General features: G+C 43.8%; 1 protein-coding gene across 2 annotated transcripts in view; it reads left to right on the forward strand.

Moving 5' to 3' along the window:
• Positions 1-24,797, forward strand: part of adkb (adenosine kinase b) — a 102,455-nt gene that overhangs the window by 50,193 nt on the left and 27,465 nt on the right. For both annotated transcript variants that reach the window (XM_076152287.1, XM_076152288.1), the window contains exon 7: positions 23,907-24,077. In XM_076152287.1, the coding sequence (XP_076008402.1) occupies positions 23,907-24,077 (171 nt within the window). The remainder of the gene's footprint in view (positions 1-23,906; positions 24,078-24,797) is intronic.

Here is a 24,797-nt window from a genome sequence, read left to right on the forward strand (position 1 = left end):
ATGTGAAGGGAGAGGTTTTCCACACATACAACTAAGTGACACCTCATCAGCCAGCCAAAGGGCTGATTAGCACAGAGGTGACTGCGGCTGCTCTCTGTCCCCTCCAGCTCTCAGGACCACTGTGTCCTTACGCTGACCTTGATCTTCCTCTTTTTCCTCTACCCTTCTTTTCTCTGCTCCCTCTTCACTCCTTTAGTAATTCTTTTCCTCCCTCTGTCCTCCTGTCTTCACCCTCTGCACTCCCGTCTAGTCTCTGCCTCTTCTCTCTCTCTCTCCTTTTTTCCCCTCTCCATTGTGTACTGCACCACTCTGCACTGCCCCTGTCCTTCCACATAGCCAGTGAGGGATCACGAGGCAAAATGCAGGCAGTGGAGAAGAGAGGGAAGAGAAGGGGGGGGGCCAACTGGCAGGCTCCCCCTTTGTCTGCAGGCGATCAGTTACAGTCTTGGTTGCCGATGAAATTTAATCCCCACCGCATTTACATGCCAAGTTTGACTTCTGGCAAGCCTTATTAAATAGATTTGTAAATCATTTCATCTTGATTAGAATCTGTTCTCAAGAGATCAACATTTTTTTTGACTTGCTTGTGTTTTGTTATGTGTACAGTTTGTACCCACTGGTGTTAAGATCTCAAAGTCAATCGGTGTGTGTGTGTGTGTGTGTGTGTGTGTGTGTGTGTGTGTGTGTGTGTGTGTGTGTGTGTGTGTGTGTGTGTGTGTGTGTGTGTGTGTGTGTGTGTGTGTGTGTGTGTGTGTGTGTGTGTGTGTGTGTGTGTGTGTGTGTGTGTGTGTGTGTGTGTGTGTCCACGTTTAGGGGACAAAGAACGATGGGTGCCAAGTCCTGCCGTCATTGGCCGAGCCACTGTTGTCAGCATGTATGCTATCTCTGGAGGTCATGTTGGTGGGCAAGCAGTGCTATGATGTGTCTTCTTCTTTATTAGCCTGACACCGCTGTGTCTTATGCACGGAACAATGTCATTTTAAATTGAGCATAATCAGATGACAATTTGTAATTGCCAGCAAGCATCTTATGAATATGAATTCATAATTGATCAATTACAAGCTGACTGCGTCATATTTATTGGCTTATTTATCGCCCCCCCTCCCCCCCCAGCCTGCTCCAATTATAGGATTCCAATCTTGAGGCAATCAAGTGATAAGAGTGAGGCGTTTAGTGTTTGCTGTCACTATATAATTCTCTTGAATGTTAAACATGCATCTGGGAGGCCTGTGCTCATCAGAAGGTTGTACTTGGAGGTGCACCTGCCTAATTGAGTGGTAATGAGCTGTCAGGAGTGCGGGCGTGGTGATTGGCTCTCAGCGGGGTGTCCGGTGCCAGTGGGACGTATGGGCTGGCCCGGCCCTGCTGGAGGAGACGAGCTCTGCAGGCCTTCAGGCCTGAGTGGGTGGAGTGGATGGTAAATGAGGGTGGAGAGGCCAAGTGACACTGGGTGGTGAGCCATCCAGGGGTTTACAGGCAGCCGGTGGATTTATTTAGGCTGTTTGGAATTAAGGCTGCAACTAATTCAGCCATAATATTATATCACTACTTATCAGCAGTCATTTTTAGAATACAACAGAATTAGACTCCCGACATGTTATACTACTTTCTGCTCTATCATGTTGCTACACTTCTTTGTATGATGGATGTCACTTTATCATCAAATAACACAAACACTGTGAAACAACACAGACAAATCTTGTGCATGAATGTATGCAAATAGTCTCTCCTTCTGTCTGAACCTCAAGCCACTTCACAACACATTTGTGAATAATTTTCTGCAATAATGTCTATTGTTTTTAATTCTCTGCAGAGCTGTCCTGTCATCTAACACCAGGTGGCGCTCTCAAGTTCCACTGGTGTTTGAGAAATGCTGAATTAGTTACTTTGTCCTCTGTAACCAAAAATACATACACAACATCTGGTATCTACTGACAAAAATAGAATAACTTAATATAAAAATATAATATTCTAGTTATTATCTGACCTTCACGACCCCCTGAAGCCCGTCCACGGACCCCCAGGGGTCCACGGCCCCCGGGTTGAGAGCCACTTGTGTTATTACTACACTTGGCAGCCGTGTGTTGGTTATTTTATTTTGCCTGTCTTAAGTTTGAACTTTCTAATTTGAACAACAAGAAATAATTGCTTTAATCTATTGTATGGCGAGTAATTGCCTTTTTTCAGAAGGGGCCAGGTTTCTGGGTGCTGGCGGGCTTCCAGGCTCTCGTCCGTATTACTCCAGCAGCAGGCAGTGACTTTCTCCTTGTACACCCACGTTACCTTGTAAAAACAGTTTTTCTTTTTCAGCAGGGAAAACACCATGTCCTTTCACCCTGGATTACTGTGTGCATCTGCTCCACTGGCAGCAGTCTGTTTTTCTCCGCCTCGCTCTGAAGGGGGATGAAATAGTTCAGACTTAATGATATTTCTACTTTCCATCACCTTGTCCCCTTGTTCCCTCCGCAACAAAGCACCGTGTGTGCCTTTTTTATTCATGAGGCCGGGAGTAAAGCAGAGAATAATGTGCAATCCTACACAGCTATGTTGTCGCCGTTTGCGCGGGTTCTACGGCTTTAATTGAATAGTCAGAGTAATTATTTGTCAAGTAATGCTGAGCAGAAAATAAATAGCCACTTTGCGGCTGTGAAATGTGCCTGATGGCCATGTGTTGATACTCTCACCAGGGAGACTAAAAACCTGCTCTACTGGGTAAGTATCTGATTAAGATTCACATTATGGAATCACAGACGCTTTAGGATAGTGTGTCTCCTGGGCAAAGATATTGAGTGGAGTTAAGTGTCAGACGTTGTTATATCCTCACACTGAAGCATAAAGCCGGGCTGGATAAATACTGCAGGAATACTTTGCTTTACCACAAACCCATCAGGTCAGCTTGTCAGTTTTTGAAGGCGGCGGCGGCGGCCTACAAAGACTAATCACAGATGCGCGTCTCTGTGAAGCAGATGCTGGACACTGTTTCCACCGCAATTGTTTCCTTCTGCAAGCTTTCGTTTTTTCCCTTTTATGTCGCCATCATTTGTTTATGGTTTTGTAATAAGCCAGTGCATATTTTCCTCCTGCCAGTATTATGTTTTGCTTTTTTTTAAAGCAGACTAATGACTGTAGGAGATAATGCGATGTAGTTTGTAACGATGAGATTCATTCAAGAACATTTTGACAAATCTCCTGGAAATGGCTTCTCCTTTTTGATAAAGTCAGCTGATTAGCAGATGCAATGGAGTGTTTATTTGTCATGCGTTGGTCCCAGTCAGATATGGAAGAGTGCACTGACCTTATCTATTGTTTCTCAAGTGTATATTGTTAGCAGCTTTGGAGGCTTTATAGAGACTTAGCCAGCAAGGCTGCCGTTGCTCTGGTGGAACATTTGGACCTCTGGCAAGTGTCAGATTTTCAGCAGCATATTAAATCTCTTAACCCAGTTCTTATTTTTTTCCCTTCCTCTTCCTCCTCGCCTCTCTCTTGCCTGCCATGCTAACAAGCTGGCTGTGATTTCTTTTTTTCATGTGTGGCGTTGTTAGCCTCTGCCATTTTCTCCGGCACCAAAACTCCTGTGCCAGTGGTTTTTCCCGGTGCCCAGGCAGGGCCCTGAGGGGGCAGAGCGGAACTGCAGCCAGACCAGCTGCACAATCCATTCCAACCCCGGCCTGGCCTGGTCCTCCAGCTTTTTGCTGCGATGGGTCCTGGTGGAGGCCAGAGCCACTTTGATTAGCGTGTCAGTCGCTGTTGGCCAGCTTGAATGTCATGCACCGCGAGCCCAGTCGGCTAATGCTCTTGCCGGCCAACAGCGCCGCTCCCTGCAATTACTGATAGGGCTGTGAGATCCAATGCTCGAGGAACGGCCAGGGAAAACAGCAAAGTGCCAAATGATTGTCCTCTGTAAATAAAAAGCAGACAACTTCTTTTTGATGTCATATATGTGCGTGCCTCAGTTTCAGATGGCTGTGGCGCAATCACATTTGAAAGCATTTGCAGCTCCCAACATAACAGGGGGGCCCAATCAAAACAATAACTGTGGTTCCTTTTGACAAAGCCCTTGGCTCACAATTGTCAGAAGATGTAAGCTGACTCATCCACACAAGAAGGGCATGTATCCCAGAGAGCCAGGGCCGAAAAGCTATGATGAGTCTTCCCCTCTGTGTTCTCCTCACTCCGCTGAGGCCGCATGGATTAATTACACCACTAGTAGCTAGTTTTCTGCCATTATTTATTTTTTCTAATGAATAATTTGATTCTCCCTCTGCCTAGATTTTATTCTGCTCAGGATGTTTCAGCTTCACCCTGTGGAAATAAGAATGCATTGATTATTTTCCATCTAGCAAATATCCCACCAGCTGAGGAATAACATGCCTTCCCCCTAATTGGTTTGTTTATCTTGAGCAACAGACTCTGGGTTTGTTTGGACTCTGGCTGGCATCCACACACACTACACCGCTCCTCAGCATGATTACTCACCTTGGGAGGAGGCTGCTGGAGCAAGGTTGATGTTCCCCGCATAGACATCAGGCTGTCATTCTCTTCGCTTATGTGACATCATTTGCCAAGACAGATTTGTTACAGGAAAAATAAATTTGGGCCTAAAAAGGGATTGATTTAAGGACAGGCTGCGAAGTGAAAAAGGCGACAGGAGGGATGGGGGGGCTCCCGGAGACATCTCAGCACTCTGAGGGCTCGGGCCAGATCCAAACAAGCTGCCAACAGAAGATGGATTCTGGCTTCATGTATAATTGATAAACTGTATGTTCTAGGTGTCAGCTTTAAAGAGAGGGCTAGGACTATATCAGAAAGCTATTTTTCTCCTCCCAGGCAAAGCATCATTTTTATTTTGTCCTCCCCCGTTCTCTGGCTTATCTTTTCACTTCAGGAAGCCCCATTCAAAATTATCGCTTTCTTTGAAGACAACATTCGGGAAGTGCAGCTTTAAAAGCACATCCTGTTCCTGTGCCTATTAGGCTTTCTGGTCCAGGGCAGATAGCCATCTGTAACATTGACTGTACATCCTGAGTTATCAGGATTAGCCATCTCACTCTTGACACCCAGCACATTAATATTAGGTATGGGAGACTCTATCCTGCTGAAAGCAGCATAAAAGGATTAATGCGGCGCTTATCCTTTTGGAAATAATGCCCTTTATTGAGCGGATTTGACACTGTAGAGGCTAATGATGACATTGAATGGAGCCAGAATAAGTAATGGTGCATCATCCCCATGTCATGCAGACCGAATAGTTGCTATTTGCATTCTGCCAGCTGAAAGTGTATTGATTTTGCTGAAGGCGTTCCACTTGTTTTTCCCCTCTGCAGCTGCTCCTTCATAAGAAAGTGTTACTCAATCATCAGTGTCCTGTAGCTAATGACAATCCCTCCCCGGCAGGGCCCAATGATACGCTTGATCATTCATTGTCATAGTGTATGGTACAATTTCACCTCTGAGCACTTTGAGCTGCAGCAATTACAGTACATGAAACACAATATGGCAGCACGTCGTCCTCTAAGCCTCTCTCTCACCGAGACTGTGGCGTTACTTCGGCTTTGTCCGGTGACTTTCAGAGTGACAAATTTGCATCCGGATGTTTCAGAACGGAGTGTGAGCGGTACAGCGTGTTCCACTCAGGCTTTGGACCGGCGGAGGTGGAAAAGCAACTTTAGTACACTCATTTTCCTTTCACACTGTAATTGCGGCGAACGGTTTTAAACCCCCTTTTATTACACATAGCACCTCTTTGGATTCATATGATGTTTTCTACTCCCCCCGCCCCCTCCATCTACTCTTGGTCCTACATGATGATGGGTGGGGACGGTACGTATACAGGATACTCGCCTGCATGGGGTCTGTAAACCTGCCACTCTGGGAGATTTTAAATCACGCAAAAATGATTGTAATTCACTAGGAGCCGGGTCTCCTTGAACCCCTGACATGATTTGATTATAAAGAGGTTAAAGGGAGTTAAACCACTATAATAATAAATCTGTCACATTTTTAATAAGATGTGCCATTTTGTATGGGGGCATTATTGCGTCGCGGGCCACATGAGGGCACCTGACAACATTTTGCTTTTCTTCTCCCTCTCGCTAAATTGCCGTTTCCCTTAGGTGTTTTTTAGCTGACAAGATAGTAACCTTATCAATCACAGCTGCTTCCCTCCCCCGCCCCTTCTCTCTTCCCAAGGACTTGTGTTGATATGTTCTAAGTGCTTTCTCCTTTGGCTGTTTAATGGGAATATTGCATGCTCATTTCGCCGATGCCTGCCTGTTTCCTAATGAGCTGATAACGGCACAATTACAGAGCCAATTCCGATTTCTGATTTGAATTACCGGCTTCTTGTTTCACCAGAGAAGCGGAAATGTACATGTCTGAGGTGTGTGTGTGTCCTCCCCCCCCACCCCCACCCCCCCGAGATGTTGGCCTGCCCAAGTGTGTGTATTCCCGTTCACGTGTAGGGACACAGGAGATGGACAGATTAGATTAGATACAGTAGATGCTGCCCGGGCCCTGGCCGTTTGTGCATGGAATGCGATTTAGTTGTAAGATTTCAGACGGGGGGCTGCCGGGCCGCTCTGGGGCTCGGTGATGGGTGAGGGGACAGACTGACGGTGACAGTGGCGTGGTAATGGCTCCGAATGAGGAGGAATGGCCCGTCTAAGGCCCCCCCTCCCAACGGCAGCACACAGCAGGCCCTGTCCAAATACACTGCGAAATGAATTCTTCTCTACACCTGTGTTATTTTATCCACCCGACTGGGAGTGTAGGTTATTTATAGTTCCGCCCAATCCAAGGCGATATGGTGAAAGAAATGGAAAAGGGCTACGTTTCACTTGTATTCACTTTTTATACTCTGCCCAAATACTTCATGCTGGGCTAAAGTTAGTTTCTTCAGTTGTTTTGGACGGGGAGTCGAGCTGTTATTGCTGTATTTAGAGTTCATTCAAAGGAGAGAAAACACTGTTTACCTCCAAATTTAGAGGAGGAAAGAAATCTAATTACAATAATTTCAAATTCAAGGAGTTTATTAGTCCCATAACCGATTTGGTCCTTTTCCCTCTGCAAGTTCTACAGATCACATCAGGTTCTTGCAGCTCTAGCTATGATTCTAGATGTAAACCGGCTTCCAGCTGTCTGAGCAGAGCCGCCAAACCCGCTCTATAAACCTGCAAGAGCGCTTCCTGTGCAGCAATAGAAAGCGAGTGAACTCTCCGTCCGCATACCGAAACTGTCTGAGATGTGGGAGGAAGCAAAGCCTTTTGCTGAGCTTTCTTTAGTGTGTGATCAGTGTGTGGTCAGACCAGGTAAGACAGTCGGAGACCACACTCGTCTCTGAAAAGCAGCTTTCACACTTCACCAAGCATACAGAAGTCAGAGGGGGAAATGGCCTCAGGTCTTGGGAAAAAACCTCTTTAACTAGCCCAAGTGTGAAAATACACCAAGTTAGGTTGGGAAATATGGACAGAATCGTCTACCGTGGTTTATTCAATTCAGAATTGTAATAGATATACCACCTTATAGTCATCCTGAATAAAATAACTAGACATCAATAGTCCGGCTAGCCCAAGTAGCCCTCTGTGCTCACATCAGTTTAGTGAGGAGGCCCTCAGATGTTAGAGAGGCCAGTCAGAATGTTTACATGGACGTTTAAACTCCAGCTATACCTCAGAAAGTAGCACGTCTTTTTTTCTCTCCTAACATTGCGTAAACACCACAATTATATTGAAATATGTTTACGTTAGCAGACCTAGATTATGGAATTGCAAATCGATTTACTCGGGCATGTAAACATTCCAATTAGAGTAAACCACCTCTGCATGCATTTCATCACCTGCTAGACTCTCCTCACACGCCGCTTACGCAACACTTTATGTGGTTTTAGCTCACATTTTTGCCTTAATAACAGACAAATCAGGTGTATAGTTTGCTTAGGTACAGTTGAAACAGTGTCTCTACTCTACCTACCGCCTGATGACCCCGCCATCACCCTAAATATCAACCGCTGCAGTAATATCACAACCTGTCAGATAGTTGAGACATCAGTAAACAGTGGAGGGTAAAGATGAGAGGTTGTTACACCCCCATTTGAAGTTCTCGAACATGATCTCCCTCTCTCTGAGTCCGTATCAAACCTCCTGGACGTGTCAGTCAGAGATGCGGCCCGTATCTGTATAAGTGTAAATTGCACATGAAATCCCAGGTTTGTTTTCAAACGGCCACACACATTTGCCCGTCTCGCCCCCTCGCGCCTCCTCCGTCTACCGAAACTGAAACATCACGTCTAGAACCGAGGCTGGGGAACACTGCAGTTCATGAAAAATGCATTTGCTCGGCTCTCTTTCATACGCTTCGCCTCTGATACTCCTGTCATATCATATCCATGTCATGTCAGTGTGTGTATTAATTATGTAGCTGGAGCAGTCGAGAAGACAATATTGATGCGTCTTAACTAGACGTCCCGTGCCGATTACTCACAGGTCATTGCAAAATATAAACAGAACTTAATTAAGGAGGAGGAGACGGCATTCATGTTTAGCCCTGTGAGTAAATAATTGTTAGTCTGTGTTTATAGAAACATTCCTCTCTCTGTCTGCGTCTCCTTTGGGCTCCACTCTATTCCTGTCCTCAGCCGCTCTTAGACTCTCACCTTATCCAACCGCTGTGGTCACTCTGTCCGGTTCATCTGAGGTGCTCGACCCCCGGTCAGCCCACCTGGGTTCGGTTTCTCTCGGTGTGTTGACGGCTAACAGCACCCAGTAGCACACTCCCAGACGCCCCCGAATTGCAGAGGTAATTTCTTTCTTTGCGAGCAAGATTATGCAGGAATAAGAGGTCACGTTGTAATATGAAACGAGCTCAGCAGCTGCACACATGCCAGATAGTGTAGAGGAGTTCTGGTTCACTTTACGAGCCCCCTCTCTGTGCTGTAATCTCACAGAGCTATCAAAGCACTTTCAAACACATTCTCTTCCCAAATGAATATCAGGAGGGGAGTGCAACTCTGTATTGTTCCTCTTAAAAGACGCCGTTTCCTTCCTAGTTGTTTTCATTCTTCCTTAACAAACGATCTCTCAGGATTAACACCACTACAAATACTTCACTGATATTCATCTTATTTGAGGACCTCATTCGATAGTTGAAGTAGAAGGGAAAGAAAGACACGCACCCTTGAAGAATACTTATGTCCAACGCCTAAATGTATACGTCCCTTCCTCTGCCAGACACCGTATAGACGAATGCGTTCATGCTTTGAGTTAAGTTACTCTAATGTCGCTGCTTCCAACTCCTGAGTCAACATTAATCCTGCGTGTTTGGTAATGCTAGAATGATTGTTATACAGCATGGTGATTGCAGCGGTTTGGCGAGAGTAATTGCGAGTTTAAAGCATTGATCCGTGAGTGTAGCCCGGGGACAGGTTTTCTGGGGAAGCTCGACACTTCAGGCGTATTATGAAGCCATCATGTCTAATTTGCACAGGCCGCTTTTTGTAATTTACCCCCAATTCAGAAAAGATGGTCCTTCTTCCGCAGCACAATGCACACGCCGCTCGCATTGTTCACGCTCATTGGCAAAGACACAGAGTGAATGAGTCCCGGAGCTGAAGGAACGTGCCGCTCTGATCCTGTCACATCTCTGGGATGTCTCACGGTTCTTGATTTGTCACGCTGGGACTTTTCAGACGGCTGCAAAGAGAGATGCAAAGTAGCTAAATATGTGCTTCAAGTACTGAATTAAAAAATGTTGTACTGTAGATTTCAAAGGGAACGTTGCACTTACTGTTCTTCTAGATCTATCAAATGGGTTAGGGTTAGGTTATTTTTTACAGATCAGGATTTTAATAACAACTAATCATTAAGAATTTCCATGAAGACTTCAGCATTAACAGTCCCAACATGGCTGAGCAAGTATGGCTGAATTCACGCAGCGGCCTCACATACACAAACATCTCCCTCGTCTAACCTTTGTTTACATTTCATGTGTTTACATAATTTGATATTACCCTCATTAAGGCAGTAAAATCTTTTTTTAAACTCATGTAAACACCATTACATTGAAATCGTGCATGAATTGATGGCAGCTTACTGGGAGGAAGAGACCTCAATCACGCAGTTACAGATCAATTCACTCTGCCATGTAAATGTAAACCACCCCTGCATGCATCAATGGCAGTACAGACAAAGTAAACAAGGATGATGAAGGTTTTGGCCCTCACTCACATGGACCCCTGGTGGATAAAGTCATTAATAGTACAGATTGACTTTAAGTTTTCTATCCATAACAGTCTGAGCAGTTCCTTTACACGTGTGTGAGCCTGACAAAGGACCTTCAGACACTCTGCACGGTCTTTGTCGGGGGGTGGGAGGGGGGGGAAACCTCTTCAGAGGAAGGACCGGGGTTTTCCACATGCCGCCCAGACGTTTTCACACATGTTGAGTTTGTCTGCAAGGATCTTTGAAGATGCAAATGTGCCAACCACATGTAACCAACAAACCCAGCGAGAAGCTGAGATGCTCCACTGTCTTCTCCGCGCGGCTCTTTAAATGGCTGCCAGTCAACTTCAGCAGCTTGCTTTCCTGTAAACCCTGCAATTCTTCTTTTAATGAACAGATATTGAATGATTTGAGCACATTCATCACTAAGATAGAAAGTCAGCTAAACCGCCGTAGAAGATGGAAGAGAGTTGACTATATAATTTTATTACCTCCTCTCTGTTATGATAGATTATATCTGTAAGCATATATGAGACGACAAGACTGATACATAAGTCATTAATTGGCAATTAATTTAAATTACATGTTTAAGCGAGTCAGTAAATGGATTCAGTAGTTAGTTTTCCTTTCCTGCATTAATGCTGCATGCCTGGAGCTGCAGCTAATTGTTTTTATTCATTTTTATTTTATATTTCTTCCTAATTTAATCTTTTTGCTATTTTTCTATTAACTTTTGGAATAATCACAGATGCACCTCATAAGCCACCCAATCTTGAAGTCTGTAACCTTTAAATATTTAGTATTTATACTTACTTACTATACAAATGCCTCATAGAGCATATTCTGCTTTTGTTATCTTTTATTTTCCTTGCGTTAATAGTTTAATATATCCGGCTTTTATGTTGAAACATTGTCAATGTGTCAAAATTTGATGCCAAAAGAAATGTAGTCAGTATAAGAAATCCATAGTTCTTCTTCTTCTTCTTCTAACTTTCTTCATTTTATCCTTTTACTTGTGTGATATTGACGTCAACATGTTACACACATGAGTTTACACAACTACACACCTGGTTAGACACGCACACCACGCGCAGACTAGTGAGCCATTGTTTGACAAGCATCCTCTTTCACAGTCTGTGGGTGTTCCCGGCTCACAACACAGCAGGCACTAAGTGTTTTCACTGAGTGTGCACAGTTGTATTGCAGCAAGGGGAGAGAGAATACATGGGTGTGTTTCTTCCTCATTAAAGCAATCCAGAGATTTAGAAATAGATGCTAAATTAAAATAAGAAAATGGAAATCAGGGTGTTATCTCACTTTTAAGCGTTTAATCGATTATTAAGCAATTAATCGAGTATTAAGCGATTAATCGATTATTAAGTGACTTATCGATTATTAGAATGAGTTTTCATTTTCAAGTGAATGTTCAAACCCCACACTGGCTGTCCTGCTTTGACTTGCGTTGTGTTAAGAGACAGCACATCATAGCTTGGCATCTGCCGACAGAGGAGACACTGGTGAATTATTAATGTCTTCCCTCGCACCGGCCTATCATTGCACTATCCTTCTCCTCTTTGCATTTGAAATGCAGCTCCATCACCGAGTCCCGCACTGTGGCAAGTCATGTTTCTGACTCTCATTTCAATATCCAAAGCGAAAGGTCGGAATGATGTATTCAGCCCCGCCGCGGCGAGTGTGACTTTACATGGTACCGGTTCAAGACGGGTACACTTTTAACAAGACCCACCCAGCCTGTCAAGCAAACTGATAATGAATCAATCTGTGTGAAACATTTATAGGTGCCCCCCCTGCATGAGGCCAATTAGAGAAGCCTCAGTGGCCCCTGCCGTCTCAGTCAGGGAAGCCCCCTTGCATTGTCATATCAATATTCCTCTGTTGATCTCCAGCTGAGACAAGTCCGGCTGCTCTTTCCTCGCATACTAATTTGCATTCCCCAGCATGTGTGGGAGATGGCATGCCGGCTGCCTCTCCCCCCTTGTTCCCGAGCCTGGTGTTGCCTCTCTCTCTCTCTCTCTCTCTCTCTCTCTCTCTCTCTCTCTCTCTCTCTCTCTCTCTCTCTCTCTCTCTCTCTCTCTTTCTCTGTCTTTTATTTATTTATTTATTTTTTATAGAGGGAAAGGTTTCTTGATTCCTGGCATGCCAGAGAAGGGTCCTGGGAGGATTACATTGGCTAAGCCCTTATCACTCCAGGAAATTCACTGCCTGCTTAAAAAAGTGGTAGGAGTAGAAAATCAAGGGGAAGTGTTATTCTTTTTAACTTTCTCCCTATTCCCATGGAAAGTTATTACCGGGTTTGAAGAAAACTCTCTTTTTTTTGGCTCTCAAGTTTTCTCGTAACTCCATTTCATATATCACTCTTTTTTTTCTTTTCTCTTTTTTTTCCAAGCAGCTGGTGGAATTTTAGAAGTGGAAAATGTGAAGGCAGGTGCTTGAGAGGGAGGGAGACAAGGGGGAGAGCAGGGGAGAGGAGAGGGAGAGGGGGCTCAGGGAGGGTTGTGCTCACTGGGAAGCGATGTTAAACATCCAGGGGAAATGTTTGTTATTCTAATGGGATACCACCATGGTAACAGCTTTTAGAGACTCCCTAGGCTTTGTGTGGAGTATATGCGCCGCTTTCATCAATCTCGCTTAATTTCTTTGGGGGATTAGCAAATTTAATCAGTCCTTTTCTCCAAGTCGTCACCTGTTTATCCACATGAATATGACGCTGAAATTTAGCAGAACACAGGCACATTAGTACAAATGGCAAAATGAAGTGAGTCTGTCAGCCGGTACGAAAGTAACAAGCTTTCCTTTGTGCTGAATGACATTTCAGACAGAAAAGCTTAGATTTTGCACGCACATGCTCGTTTTTAGGAAATCCCGGAAGCTCTATTACACGTACGACACCTCCGCCCCCGCTTTTTGAGTTGCACGTCAGAAAGAGCTAATGAATTAATGTTATATCCAGATTTAATACCTTTACAGGGATTGAAAGGCAATGGAGTGAACTCGTTTTACAAGAGTAGAAAAAAGCCAAAGCTGCTCGATGAGGAGCCATCGCATTTAAAAGGCTCCAATAACTCGTAAGCCCTCGCAGTTTTATTCCCTTTTCTCTACCCCGCTGCAAGATTTCCTTAAGTGGCTTATGTGAATTGCGATTGCCACAGTGAAGCCGAGAAACATACAGAATACATTTCTCCCCGGCCGTGACCAGCTAACAGCACGTTGGACTTGTGCGTGTGGTGATGGAGGGCTTTCTCACACAGAGCTAGTGCGCTGTGGGAGTATAGCCTGACCTGAAGCTAAGCCCCCAGCCGGAACAGCCTTCCATCAAACTCACAACACTGCTCTCTTATCTGCTGGCATTTCTGTTCCGATACAAATAGTCCAGGCGTGATATAGATGGCTACATGGCATATCTGTAGCATACCCCCCCCCCCCCCCCCCCCCCCTCCCTCCAGTGAAATATAATGCTTTTAACTTACCAGCTTTTTGCATTGCCTATTTTTTACAGCTGGAGTAGAGACAGAGACCAGTGTGTTTGCTCGTCTTGGCCATAGGCCAGAGGCTCTTTCTGATATAATCCCCACCATCGATCAGACTTTGTTTACTCTAACATGGTTTCTCTCCCCTCCAGCAATTAGGAGACAGCCTTCCACCTCCTGCTCCTCAGACCAGCTTTATTCGTTTATTTTTCCCTTAAGTGGTAATTTTTCATGTTGCGAATAAACTCGGAGAACTGTGGGTGTGTATTAAGTAATGGATACTACTCAGCCAGAGTGACATGTTGGATACAGAATGTAAAGTTCTTGTGGAGTTTTTTGTCTTGGAAGAGGAACTTTTCCAGGCACCAAACGCTGGCATGTTTGCACTTTTGAACTATAATCTTATCATCAACTCTCATTTACTCCCACGTGTTTAATGCCTTTGTGTCATTATTGGCAAAGATATTGGTTTTGTAGTTTTGCAGACTTTTTTTGTCAGCACGAAATTAATAAGTAGTTTTGTTAGTGTTTATTTATAAACAGTTAATAATAATTTTTAATGATTCATTATTTTCCAGCTTAACTTACTGCTGCTGTAAACTTTGATAATACAATTTACCCACACTCTATGTTGAAAAAAAAAAAAAAAATAGAATATGGAGACAAGAGAAAGGCTCAGGAAACCTCTGCAGGTGATTTGAGTTAAAGAGCTGATTAGAGTGAGACACCCTGAGGATACAGGATTGAACTTTTCCACCATATTCTAATAAACTTGTGTTTTCTGTCCAATCTTCATCCAAGCATACACAACTTAAATTTTCATTCTATTGGATTTCCTAAAGTTTCTGAAGGTATTTAATATTTTAGGTTGAATTTTAAGTAAATGTGTATAAAATGGCCATCTTGAATGGATCCATCTGATACACACGATGGTGTCTTGTGTCAGGTTATTTCACTTAGTGTAAGAATTCATGTAGCCTATGAAAGGATGAGTATGCGTAGGACTGTATACCAATTCTCTTTGCCATGTTACATAGCTACTCTGGCACCAATTCCTCGATTTCATGCCCAGACATTTCTGAACAATGACCATATCAAGCTTTCACATGCCTTTTGTTCATACGGTTTGGTTTCCTTGAACATTTGTGCATGAAAACCGATCCTAAAAACTCAGGTCAAGAAAATATCTTGTGTTGCCTAAGTCCAATTGACAGCACCTCCTTCAGAAACAGAGTGTAAGCACAGGGAGTGAACATTCTCTCGCATTTACTTTGAAAAGTTTAAAGCTGCTGCAGTGTCTTCATTTGTACCACTTGATCACCAAGATTTTTTGAAGTCCTGCTGTGAGCTCAGAAAAGTGGCCGTTCTACTCCACAGTGAAATCATAAAGGTAATTTAAGTTTTAACAGAAACAGCCCTCTCCTTTTTAAAACAACAAAAACACAGCCACAAACACAATCTTTATCTTAATAAAGATCCTGCAGAGAGAGATTATACCGGCATTGACAGGACTGGTAAAGCTTGTGGCTCTGTGCACCGCTGCGTTCCCCAGCCTCCCCTTCCTCTTTGTGTGTTTACATCGAGCTGTGTGCACTCAATATTTCTCCCCCCTTAATCTGAACACACAAAGACAATCGGAGTTGACTCCCTGCATCATCACAGTGCCAGGAAGATAAAAACAAGGGGAGTAAATAAACACTCATAAGTTTCCTAGCCCTGACAGTATTCCGTACAAGTTGTCATTTTATACAGCGGTGTCATTCTTTGCATAATTCCACGCTACATTGGCTTTGCTTGATTTGATTTAGGACCTTCACTTTCAAGGAAATTGGGCTTAGGGTATGAAAGTTCACACTTCTTGCCTCCAGGCAATTGATTTTTCTGAGCTTGATTTCTAGTGGTGTACCAATACCAGAAGTGAATATGAACCCTATGTTGAATCACTCAAGTCCAAAGATTCTAAAAGCTGAATATGAGCCCAGTGTGAGTTTATAATTCTGGAATAGTGTCGGCAATGAAAAAGTAGGATTGGGAAATATGTTTTGATCTTTTCAGGACTTGGTAAAGCCTGCAAGATACAACCCACGTGTTTTCCAGAGTTTCCTATAGCTTAAGATTCAGTATATGTATTCAGAAATGGATGTATCTTTTATTTTGGTCTTTGGATAAATAAATAGAAATACAATATCGATTCATTCTATAAAAAGTAACACCCAAACAAACTATACAACTACACCTTTCACCCAGACTGGAACCTGTGATTGCATTGGGTTCAGTAAGTTCAGAGTCTGACATGCAAGGAAGTCATTTGTTTTTTTGGAAGTAGTGCTCAGTGATCAGAGAGCCCAAAGCTCTGTTAGTTGTACAAAGTGGATTAATAATGCAAGTGTAAAGACATCAGTAGTTGTCATGGCTAATACCCATGATCTTGGCTTTGAACTAGATCAGTGCTTGTCTTCGTGGCCTAACTTGTTGCTTGGTTGTGCTTTGTTTGCCCGCTGGTTCCTCGGTATTCACTTCCATGTTTCAGGTGGTTAGTACACAATATTCAGATGGTCGCTAGGGTTTGTTGTGTAGGAGATTATGATTTAAAAAAAATAAGGAACTGCAACAAAGTTAGAATTTTCAATACTAGGATCACAATTTTATTACTCAGCCCCCAACAAGCTGTTCAAAAACACTGGAATAAACAATACAGTCTTTTTGAACATCTTTTTGATATCATAACTGAACTACACATCTGTCATTTTTGGGCCTCTGTATTTGCCACTACACACACATAAGAGTGTGCAATAATATTGTGGTTTGCATGTTCCAAAGCTGCTTCAACATTTTACGCTCTCGATTCATTTGAAAGTCTAATTTGGCGATTAGGCAAAAAGCTGTTGATAGCTGTTGGCGTTTTCATCCGGGGCCATCATATTACAGTTTCAATTAAATGATTCTTTAAACAGGCATGAATAATTAAAAGTTCTCTTTTTGCCACATGCTCCGCTGTTTCACTGCTGCTGCTGAGCGCACGCAGTCAGAAGTTATTATTAGACCGAATTTAAGCACGTCTACGTCCTCGGCTCTAAACAGTGGGCACCGGGCTCCTGCATTGAGTTTGACAGCCTTCACACAATATTGTGCAAGGGCGCTCCCTTAGCTTCTCATGCTGGTTAAATGTAATATGGCAGATGGATAGTATTTGCAGGGAAAGCGGGGGTCTCACCCTCCCTCTCACTCTCTGTTCGCCATCACTTGCCAGTACCTCAGACGTTACAAGGGGGAGAAATATGTATCAAATTAACTCTTAGCAGTGGGGCCACTGAGCTCCCTGCCCTTGTCTTTTCAGCAATCAGACCTTTGTTATTTTAGTCTTTCAACCAAAACCAAATTTGATTCAATGGCTTCTGCAATTACCTGTAATTTTCCAACCTGGTGCGCCAGCGCCTCACTGGACTGGCTGCGAACAGTGGAAGACTGTCTCCTCAGTTCCTCATCCTAATGTCCAAGTTAAGTGCACTAATTCATTTACATCCACAGAGTGCCACATTTGGAAATGTTCACTTCTGCGCTGCAGTGTTGGGGGATGTCTGCAGAGGTTTGGTTTCTGTCTGTGGTTACCAGCTCGTTGAAACTAGACACCGCTCTGCAGCATCGACACTCCAACACTGAGCCTCTGCTTTCTACATCTGACCCATATATTAATATGTCCTTTCAAGCCCATTCAGAGGAGACAAGCCTGAAGCCCCGACATCTGTTTTCACATAGGTGTGTTTTGCAGATTTTTTATTCCTTCTTTTCCATCGACCCCCACCAACTCTTCTTCCATTCCACATCCTGTTGTCAAGTAGTGTAGGAGCTGCAGGAGCTCAAACTTGACTCGTGTGTGTGTGTGTGTGTGTGTGTGTGTGTGTGTGTGTGTGTGTGTGTGTGTGTGTGTGTGTGTGTGTGTGTGTGTGTGTGTGTGTGTGTGTGTGTGTGTGTGTGTGTGTGTGTGTGTGTGTGTGTGTGTGTGTGTGTGTGTGTGTGTGTGTGTGTGTGTGTGAGAGTGATGTTTCCCCTTCAGAGGTACTGAAGGAGAGAGAACTGCTCACACTAAAATGCTAATTAAGTGCAGTGTGGCAGACAAGGACACTTGAGAGTGTATGCATTAGCAAGTTTTAACTCCCTGCAAACCAAACAGTTTGTTCTAGCCCCAGCTCCCAAAGAGAGGCCAAGAAAGAGCCCCCATTTTCATTACCAACATAACACAGTTTCAGGGGAAGAAAGCCTCTTTACTGGGATCATTTTCTTGTTTCATCTCCTCACAGAGGTAACATATGGGATCTGTAAGCGGACAGCATTTTGTGCTATGCACCAAATTATTGTGTGGATTAGTATTGGCATTTAAATGCTCTTGGCTTTAAATCTTGTCTGTTTTAGATCTTAAGTACATTCCTTGGCATTGGCTCTCTGTGCTCAGGCTGGCCTCTTACCCGGGCCAACACATTTTTGAAACGGTGGAGCTTAACAGGAGAGCAAAAGCCAGCCATCTGAATTAAACCCTGCAGCTGATCTCAAATTACTTTTAGTGACATATCACCCAAATCACACCAGCGTTTCAGTGTTGTGATGCCAACAAACTTTAACCTCGCATTGGGGTTAAATTGTTGTTTTTTCTTCCTCCTCAGGAGTTCTTTCCTCCATTAGTTCTGCAGAGTGGAGGTGGCTGAGGTTAATGTAATTATGTTCTCTGATGGCTGTACAAATTGCAGGCTGGTAGTGTGACACACACTCCCCTGAAGTGTTCTGCGGATGGCTCTAATGTCTTGTTTTATCCCTGCTCATTAGGGCGACCTTGCTCAGGTATGTTTGGTTATTGCCACGACCTTCTCGTCACATCTCTATATTTCATATATACCTCTGGAGACCTCCGCGGCATCGGGGAAACGTATCTGCCGTTTGGAAAACTGAGTGATATTTAAACCAGAGAAAATGCTTTAGAAGTAAATACCTGTTGCAGCGAGTAAGTAATGTCTCTGCCCAGTGGTTAAATCCTGCTTTTGTGGCACATTTATTTTCCCCCGGAGATCCCCCGGCTGACATGATAGCCCCCTCTGTTCATCCTCGGAGTTGACTCTAAAAGCATGGCCTCCCTTAGTTTCCAGTCCACTTGGCCTCCGTCCAGCTCCCTTAGAAGAAATGGATGAATTCCTAGATGTCTGATAAGCTTCACTGGAACATGATTCTTAATGTAAGAGAAAGAAGACGAGGCAGATGCTATCAGTACGGTTGAATCGCCCCGCAGTCAGATCAGACATTATGAAAGTGCAAGGAATGCTGAGTCATGCTGTGAGGTTGCTCTACGTTTTATCTTCTCTGTTGGCTTAATTAAACTTGATTCTAAACGAAGCCAACTGGCTATTTCAATGCAAACAAAACATCATTAGCGACAGCTTTTTCGTTTATTTTCCTTTGAACCGCTGTGGAGGAATATAGGAAAACCTTAATTGTGCTTTTTGTGACACCATTATTCACTTAGCCCCGTTTGTCCTCTCTCCTGTTTATTGAGCTACAGACCGACACAGATTCCTACACGCTCGTCATGTGTGAAGGTCTGGTTTGTCCATGTGTATGTGTGTATAACAGGCCGGCCCCCTCACTATTGAGGAGTGAAATATATCTCGGAAGACTAGCGTAGCGTGCCAGAGGTGTCGGGATGGAGATGGAGACATACTGAGCTAATGAACCTCCAAACCTTGGCCATCGATCCACCCTAGTGATGGTGCTTTACAAAGATAACAGAGGAGGAGGGCCAGTGTGTGGCATCACATGCACTCTGATCTGTGTGACATCTAATTCTGTGTAATGAACCCTCTGCACTGGAGAGCATGATAGGGGGCTGTCTATGGTAATGACAGGGATGGCATGGCTAGGGCGGCTTTTGAAAAGCTTTGAAACGCTGCCGGTTAGCTTATGGGGCTTTCCTGACTATGAGAAATTCATCACTCCCACAAGCACGTCAATAATACCGACACGAGCCGGGGATTTGGAGGAAATTCAGTTGCAAATGTCATGGCAATATTTACAACTATGAGTTGTGCTGAAACAGTTGGTCCATTTATCAATTAGTCATCGACACAAAAATGATCCACAGCCATTTTAATGATCTATTCATCATTCAAACCTGCAATAATGGATTTTTTGGCAGCTCAATATGCTAACAGAAGCACTGCCTTCACAAACTGTCACGGTATGTTATTACGGGCAACGCATTAGCGATCAATTTGCTTTTTTTAAACACTCGGCAGACACAGAGCAACATTAACATGCCCATTTAATACCTCTGGCTGAAGTGGAAGTGGAAAAGGCTGCCCTCGGTTTGACTGCACGTTGCATTCCAGGCTACAAACCCAAGACATTGAGTTAAGAAAAGGTCACAATTAAGAATTTCATAGAGCTATTTAAGTGTAGTGTGAGTGTTTTACATGGCAGGAAGTGAGGAACCTTTGGGGAACTATTTCTTTGGGTGAGCTAAAGTGAGTTTTCTGATGATTCATGCTCAGTGGAGTTTAGCCACTACATGAAAGTGCAGGCTGATGTGGAGGAAAGTTCCCTTTTTTGGCATTTATGCAGATGAAGACACTCAAATTGAAAGCATTTTGAAGATAGCTCACCATGTTTATTGGAACAAGTTTGGGGCATAATAGGCATTAGTGCTTTCTGGTTTAGTTCCAAAGTCTAGCGCCAAAGCAAAGTGTTTCTATAGAAAACACACAAACACATAAACTCCTTACCATGAATCATCACAAAAACACAAACTATTCATGAAACATTAAATGATGAGGTGTAAAGGTTTAATGTGCTTAATATGAGCATTTCTCTCATTTTTGACATTTATCTAGACTAAAGAGTTGATTCAAAACAAAAGAACATTAATTAATGATTAAAGTAATGGCTGGTAGCAGCTCTGCCATGAGGTGCTGATGGTTTGTATTCCCTCCATCATTCCTGAGTAATGGGATCCGTCCAACCCGAGCCTTCATGACACAGTATTTTGAACACTCCCTTTACCCACTCGAAATTAAAATAGAACCTGGAGAAAAAAAAAAGCTTTCCGTTTTCCATGACCACCTCTGCTGGTGCAAATGAAAATGCCCTTCCCAAAATAGATCATTTTTACCCTTCAGATGTCCACCTTTATTTTAAGCTTGGTGACACCACGCCATCCATCACACCCAGCTTTTCAGATGTGAGCAGCCCCAGGGACAACACTGATACAATGCAGGGAAAGTGCGATAGTGTGCTGCTGCCGCCGCCGCCGCCGCCGCTTGCCGAGTCAGACCTCTATGGTTAGATTACCACTAATTTCATCTCACAGTAGCATTTAGACATTTTCTTTGTGTGAGTAAAGTGGAAGTCATTTCTCTTTTTAGGGTAAACATTGAAAATGATTGTGTTGCCTTCCAACTCTTCCCTCAAATTACAACTTGACACAGCCAAGCGTCGCTCCGTGTTCTCCGCTCGCCAGGAAAATGCATCGCCGAACGCTTTATTGAATGTTTTGGCTGGCTGGAAATTGTACGAAGTGTACCCAGCACTTTGATCATCTTGACCTGGAAACGTGATAGTCACCCCACTTCACAAGGCTCCCTGACACCTGGGAAACAGGATCTGCTATTCTTGATACGCGAGCTGCACCACAGCACTAAAGACTTAACTTCTCCTGTTGCATAGTCTGCACAGTCTAAGTACTGATGGGAACTGGAATTTCACATGGCTCAGACGTCTGCTTTTTTTCCCACAAGCCACTGGAGTCACAATGTTTGGAGCTTTGTAGAAAAAAAGAAGGGGGCCCGTATGGTTTTATGAAAGGGATTCCTCCAGCTTTTCTTTGACTTAAAACACAGGCGCACATAAAAGGTTTTTAATGTGGACGGACGTTGGAATCTCTTTTACAGCCAAACTGATAAATTCTATCTTTTTTTTCTGTTTTGATTCGGAAAGACAAGAGAGGATGTCCTCATGAAAAGACTCGGAACTCCCAGGAAGACAATTATGTGACAATCAGATCTCAAAGTAATGAAGAAAATGTTGAACTGTAACTGTGTTAAACATGCATATTGCTCCGAAGTACAATTTCATAGGTATTGCTCCTTGAATTCAAACGTCGGGGTACATTTGATTTCGGCACACTTTGTACTTCTACCACCATAAACTGTGTGCTTTTCTTCTGAGTGCAGCTTGCGTTTTACCCCAGTAGATTTAGGGCTGTAGTTACTTTGCTGACTCACATATTACATTCATGGTGCTATAAAAGATTGCTTTATTTTGGGTTTTTCTTAAACCATCTGCACATTTAAAGCTTTCTTTTTAGGAGGCTGTATGCTGAGCTGCACATGTGTCTTTGTGGAGCTCCTGTTTAGGATATTCTGTACGAATGTCATCACTTTGTGTCGCTAGAATACTCGAGTACATTTCACCACAAATATTGAACACAGGGGTTTTACTTGGGAGAGATTATTTCCCCGCTTTAATAGAACTACCCCCCCCCCCCGAGTACAGGATTTGAGTACTCCTCCCATCGGCTGGCTTTAATGTGGTTGTGCTGCCACTGATAGTGTAGTTGGAGGTAAATTACACAGGGGCCGGTGTGTGTGATTGGAGAAGCTGTGGCACCGCTTTTTTAAAGTTCACCACCCCTCAGGATATTTGACCGAGCCACGGGCCTTTGATCAGCGCTAACGTTATGGTAACCATGACAGTTTATTTTCAGCCACAAAAAGACCATTTGTGTCAGAAAACAATCCCCCGCCTCCCTCCCCTCCTTTGACATACTGGCACACTGCGAAAGAAAAATGTCAGGGTCAGTGACGGGCCATTAGCCGGAATGAGTTTGTGTTCCCAGATCTGTTCCAAACACCTTTAGTCTAGAACAGATGGTACCTGGACACACAGGGAGTAGGCCACTGATCCTGGTTTTAAGTTAAAGGACACCCCAACATTTTTACATTAGAGGGAACATATCCTATTCTAGGGATTGAAACGTTCCTGGTTTAATTCCGGGCTTCTCCTTGAGAGACCCGGGGGGGGTAGTGTTGTTGAGCGAGACACGTGTGACGATGAGCAGGTTTGCTCCTTGTCCCTGCCGTCATGGCTGAACGTGAGGTCATCGCAAAGCACTCTGGATGAAAGTGTTACATAAGCACAGTCCATTAACCATTGACCAAGTCCAAACACGATGACACGCTAATGTTACAGTTTATATTATGTCGTAACTACTGTATATCATGTTATGTTTTATTCAGGCTTTAGTTTAGAATGTAAGAACTAAGCCACTCTATGAATATGAACGTCTACTAAACAGCTCACCTGCTTCTTAAGCTCTTAAATTGGACCGACTACACAGCGGCCCTTTATTTGTGCGTGTTATATCTTGTTCTTTTCCATGAAAGTCAGCCTTCCAATTCCTGAAAATGTCATACGTGCTTCAATGAGAACCACTGTTATCCACAATGGAAGCTTTTCAGCCCGATTAAATGTATCACAGTACAGTGCAGAGACGTTCTCCCCCCCCCCCTCTCCCTCTCCCTCTCTCGCCCCTATTGTGACACAGTGGTTTTACAGAGAAGCTTGTTGCTGAAAAACAAGGTTAAGAAGATCAGTATCAAAGGAGGAGTGTTTTGTGTGGTTTGCAGGAGAGTCTCGCTTCAGGTTTCAACCTGAAACACAAAGGTGTTTTCTTACCTGATTTGTATTCATTCACACAATGAGTGGACCTGCCTCTCTTGTTTCCAAGTAAGGAGAGTCCAGACGAGACTTTTGTTCTCCCTATCATTGGATACGTGAATGTTGCTTCCTCCAGTACAAGCCTTGGAGCTCGGCCACAAGCTTTGTCCGGGATGGATTTTTTTCCCCCTCCTCTTTGTTGCACTGTTTATGCTCCAGGAAACCATTTCAGATAAATGTTTAAGAGCTCTGCTGCTGTTACTTTAATAATCACACGCCCCGTCACGCTGAAATTGCATTGTCAGAAATCAGAAAACCACAAATGAGCACTTTTGAGTGTTTTAAGTATATGAGAGTTTGTACTTGAGTTCATTTTGGCCCATGTTCTGCTGTCACATCACCATTGATACTGTCTGTGCAGTGGAGCTTTGGGGGGATTGTTTATTATTGTTTGTGTAGGAACAGCGAGCTTACAGGTCTAAGTAACTATTATTGTATTTGTTTGCAGGGCTTCTTCCTGACCGTCTCCCCGGAGTCGATCCTCAAGGTGGCCAAGCACGCGTCTGACAACAACAAAATCTTCTGCATGAACCTCTCGGCGCCGTTCATCAGCCAATTCTTCAAGGAGGCCTTAATGAAGGTCATGCCGTACGTCGACATCTTGTTCGGCAATGAGACGGTAAGTGACGCAAACACGTTTTAACCTCAAAGCAAACACCACTACAACTACAACTACCACCTTACCATTAAGTTGTGTTGGGTCTCTCATGTTGTTATTAGTTATGTTATTGTAGGTACATGAGGTCACACAGTCCAGTTTGCCAGCCTGTGTTATTTGTTTTCAAGTACCAGACCGCTGATAGATGTTGCGGCGTGAACGCAAATCCATCCAAGGATTGTTTGTTGACAAAGCGAAGGAACTAACAGGTCTGAAGCCAGCCTCAGATTTGCCCTCAGGGGTCCGTGACTTGACTGGAGACTTGTTCTCGTAGACACTAACACTTGATTTGGACTCGGTCCCAAAAGACTTAAAAACAGCCCGGCCCGTATCCTGTATCCTGTCACCCTGTTCAAAGTCAAATAAAATACCATGTCCGCTGTCTAATTTGAGTCACTGTTGCCCTTCCTCCTCGATATCCATTTAGCTTTTGACTTATCGCTGCCACATGAAGAGATGAATAAGACTCGGTGCGGTAATCATTCATCTTAATCACATCACTATTTCATGCCAGTTAATCTATTGATTTTTCCCAGCTATGTGGAAGTGAGTAGGTGGTTGGAGGTCAAGCTGTGGTCACAGGCTGCGGTGTAGTATCCTCTAACAGAGCAGTCAAGCTTGACTTAGCCAGGCTGCAGCATTCTGGGGTTTGGGGAGGGGAACAGCGTGGTGAACTGGCCT

Source organism: Genypterus blacodes, unplaced genomic scaffold (assembly GCF_046128005.1).
Source record: "Genypterus blacodes isolate CSIRO-AG114 ecotype Tasmania unplaced genomic scaffold, CSIRO-AGI_Gbla_v1 ptg000055l_1, whole genome shotgun sequence".
Classification (NCBI taxonomy): domain Eukaryota; kingdom Metazoa; phylum Chordata; class Actinopteri; order Ophidiiformes; family Ophidiidae; genus Genypterus; species Genypterus blacodes.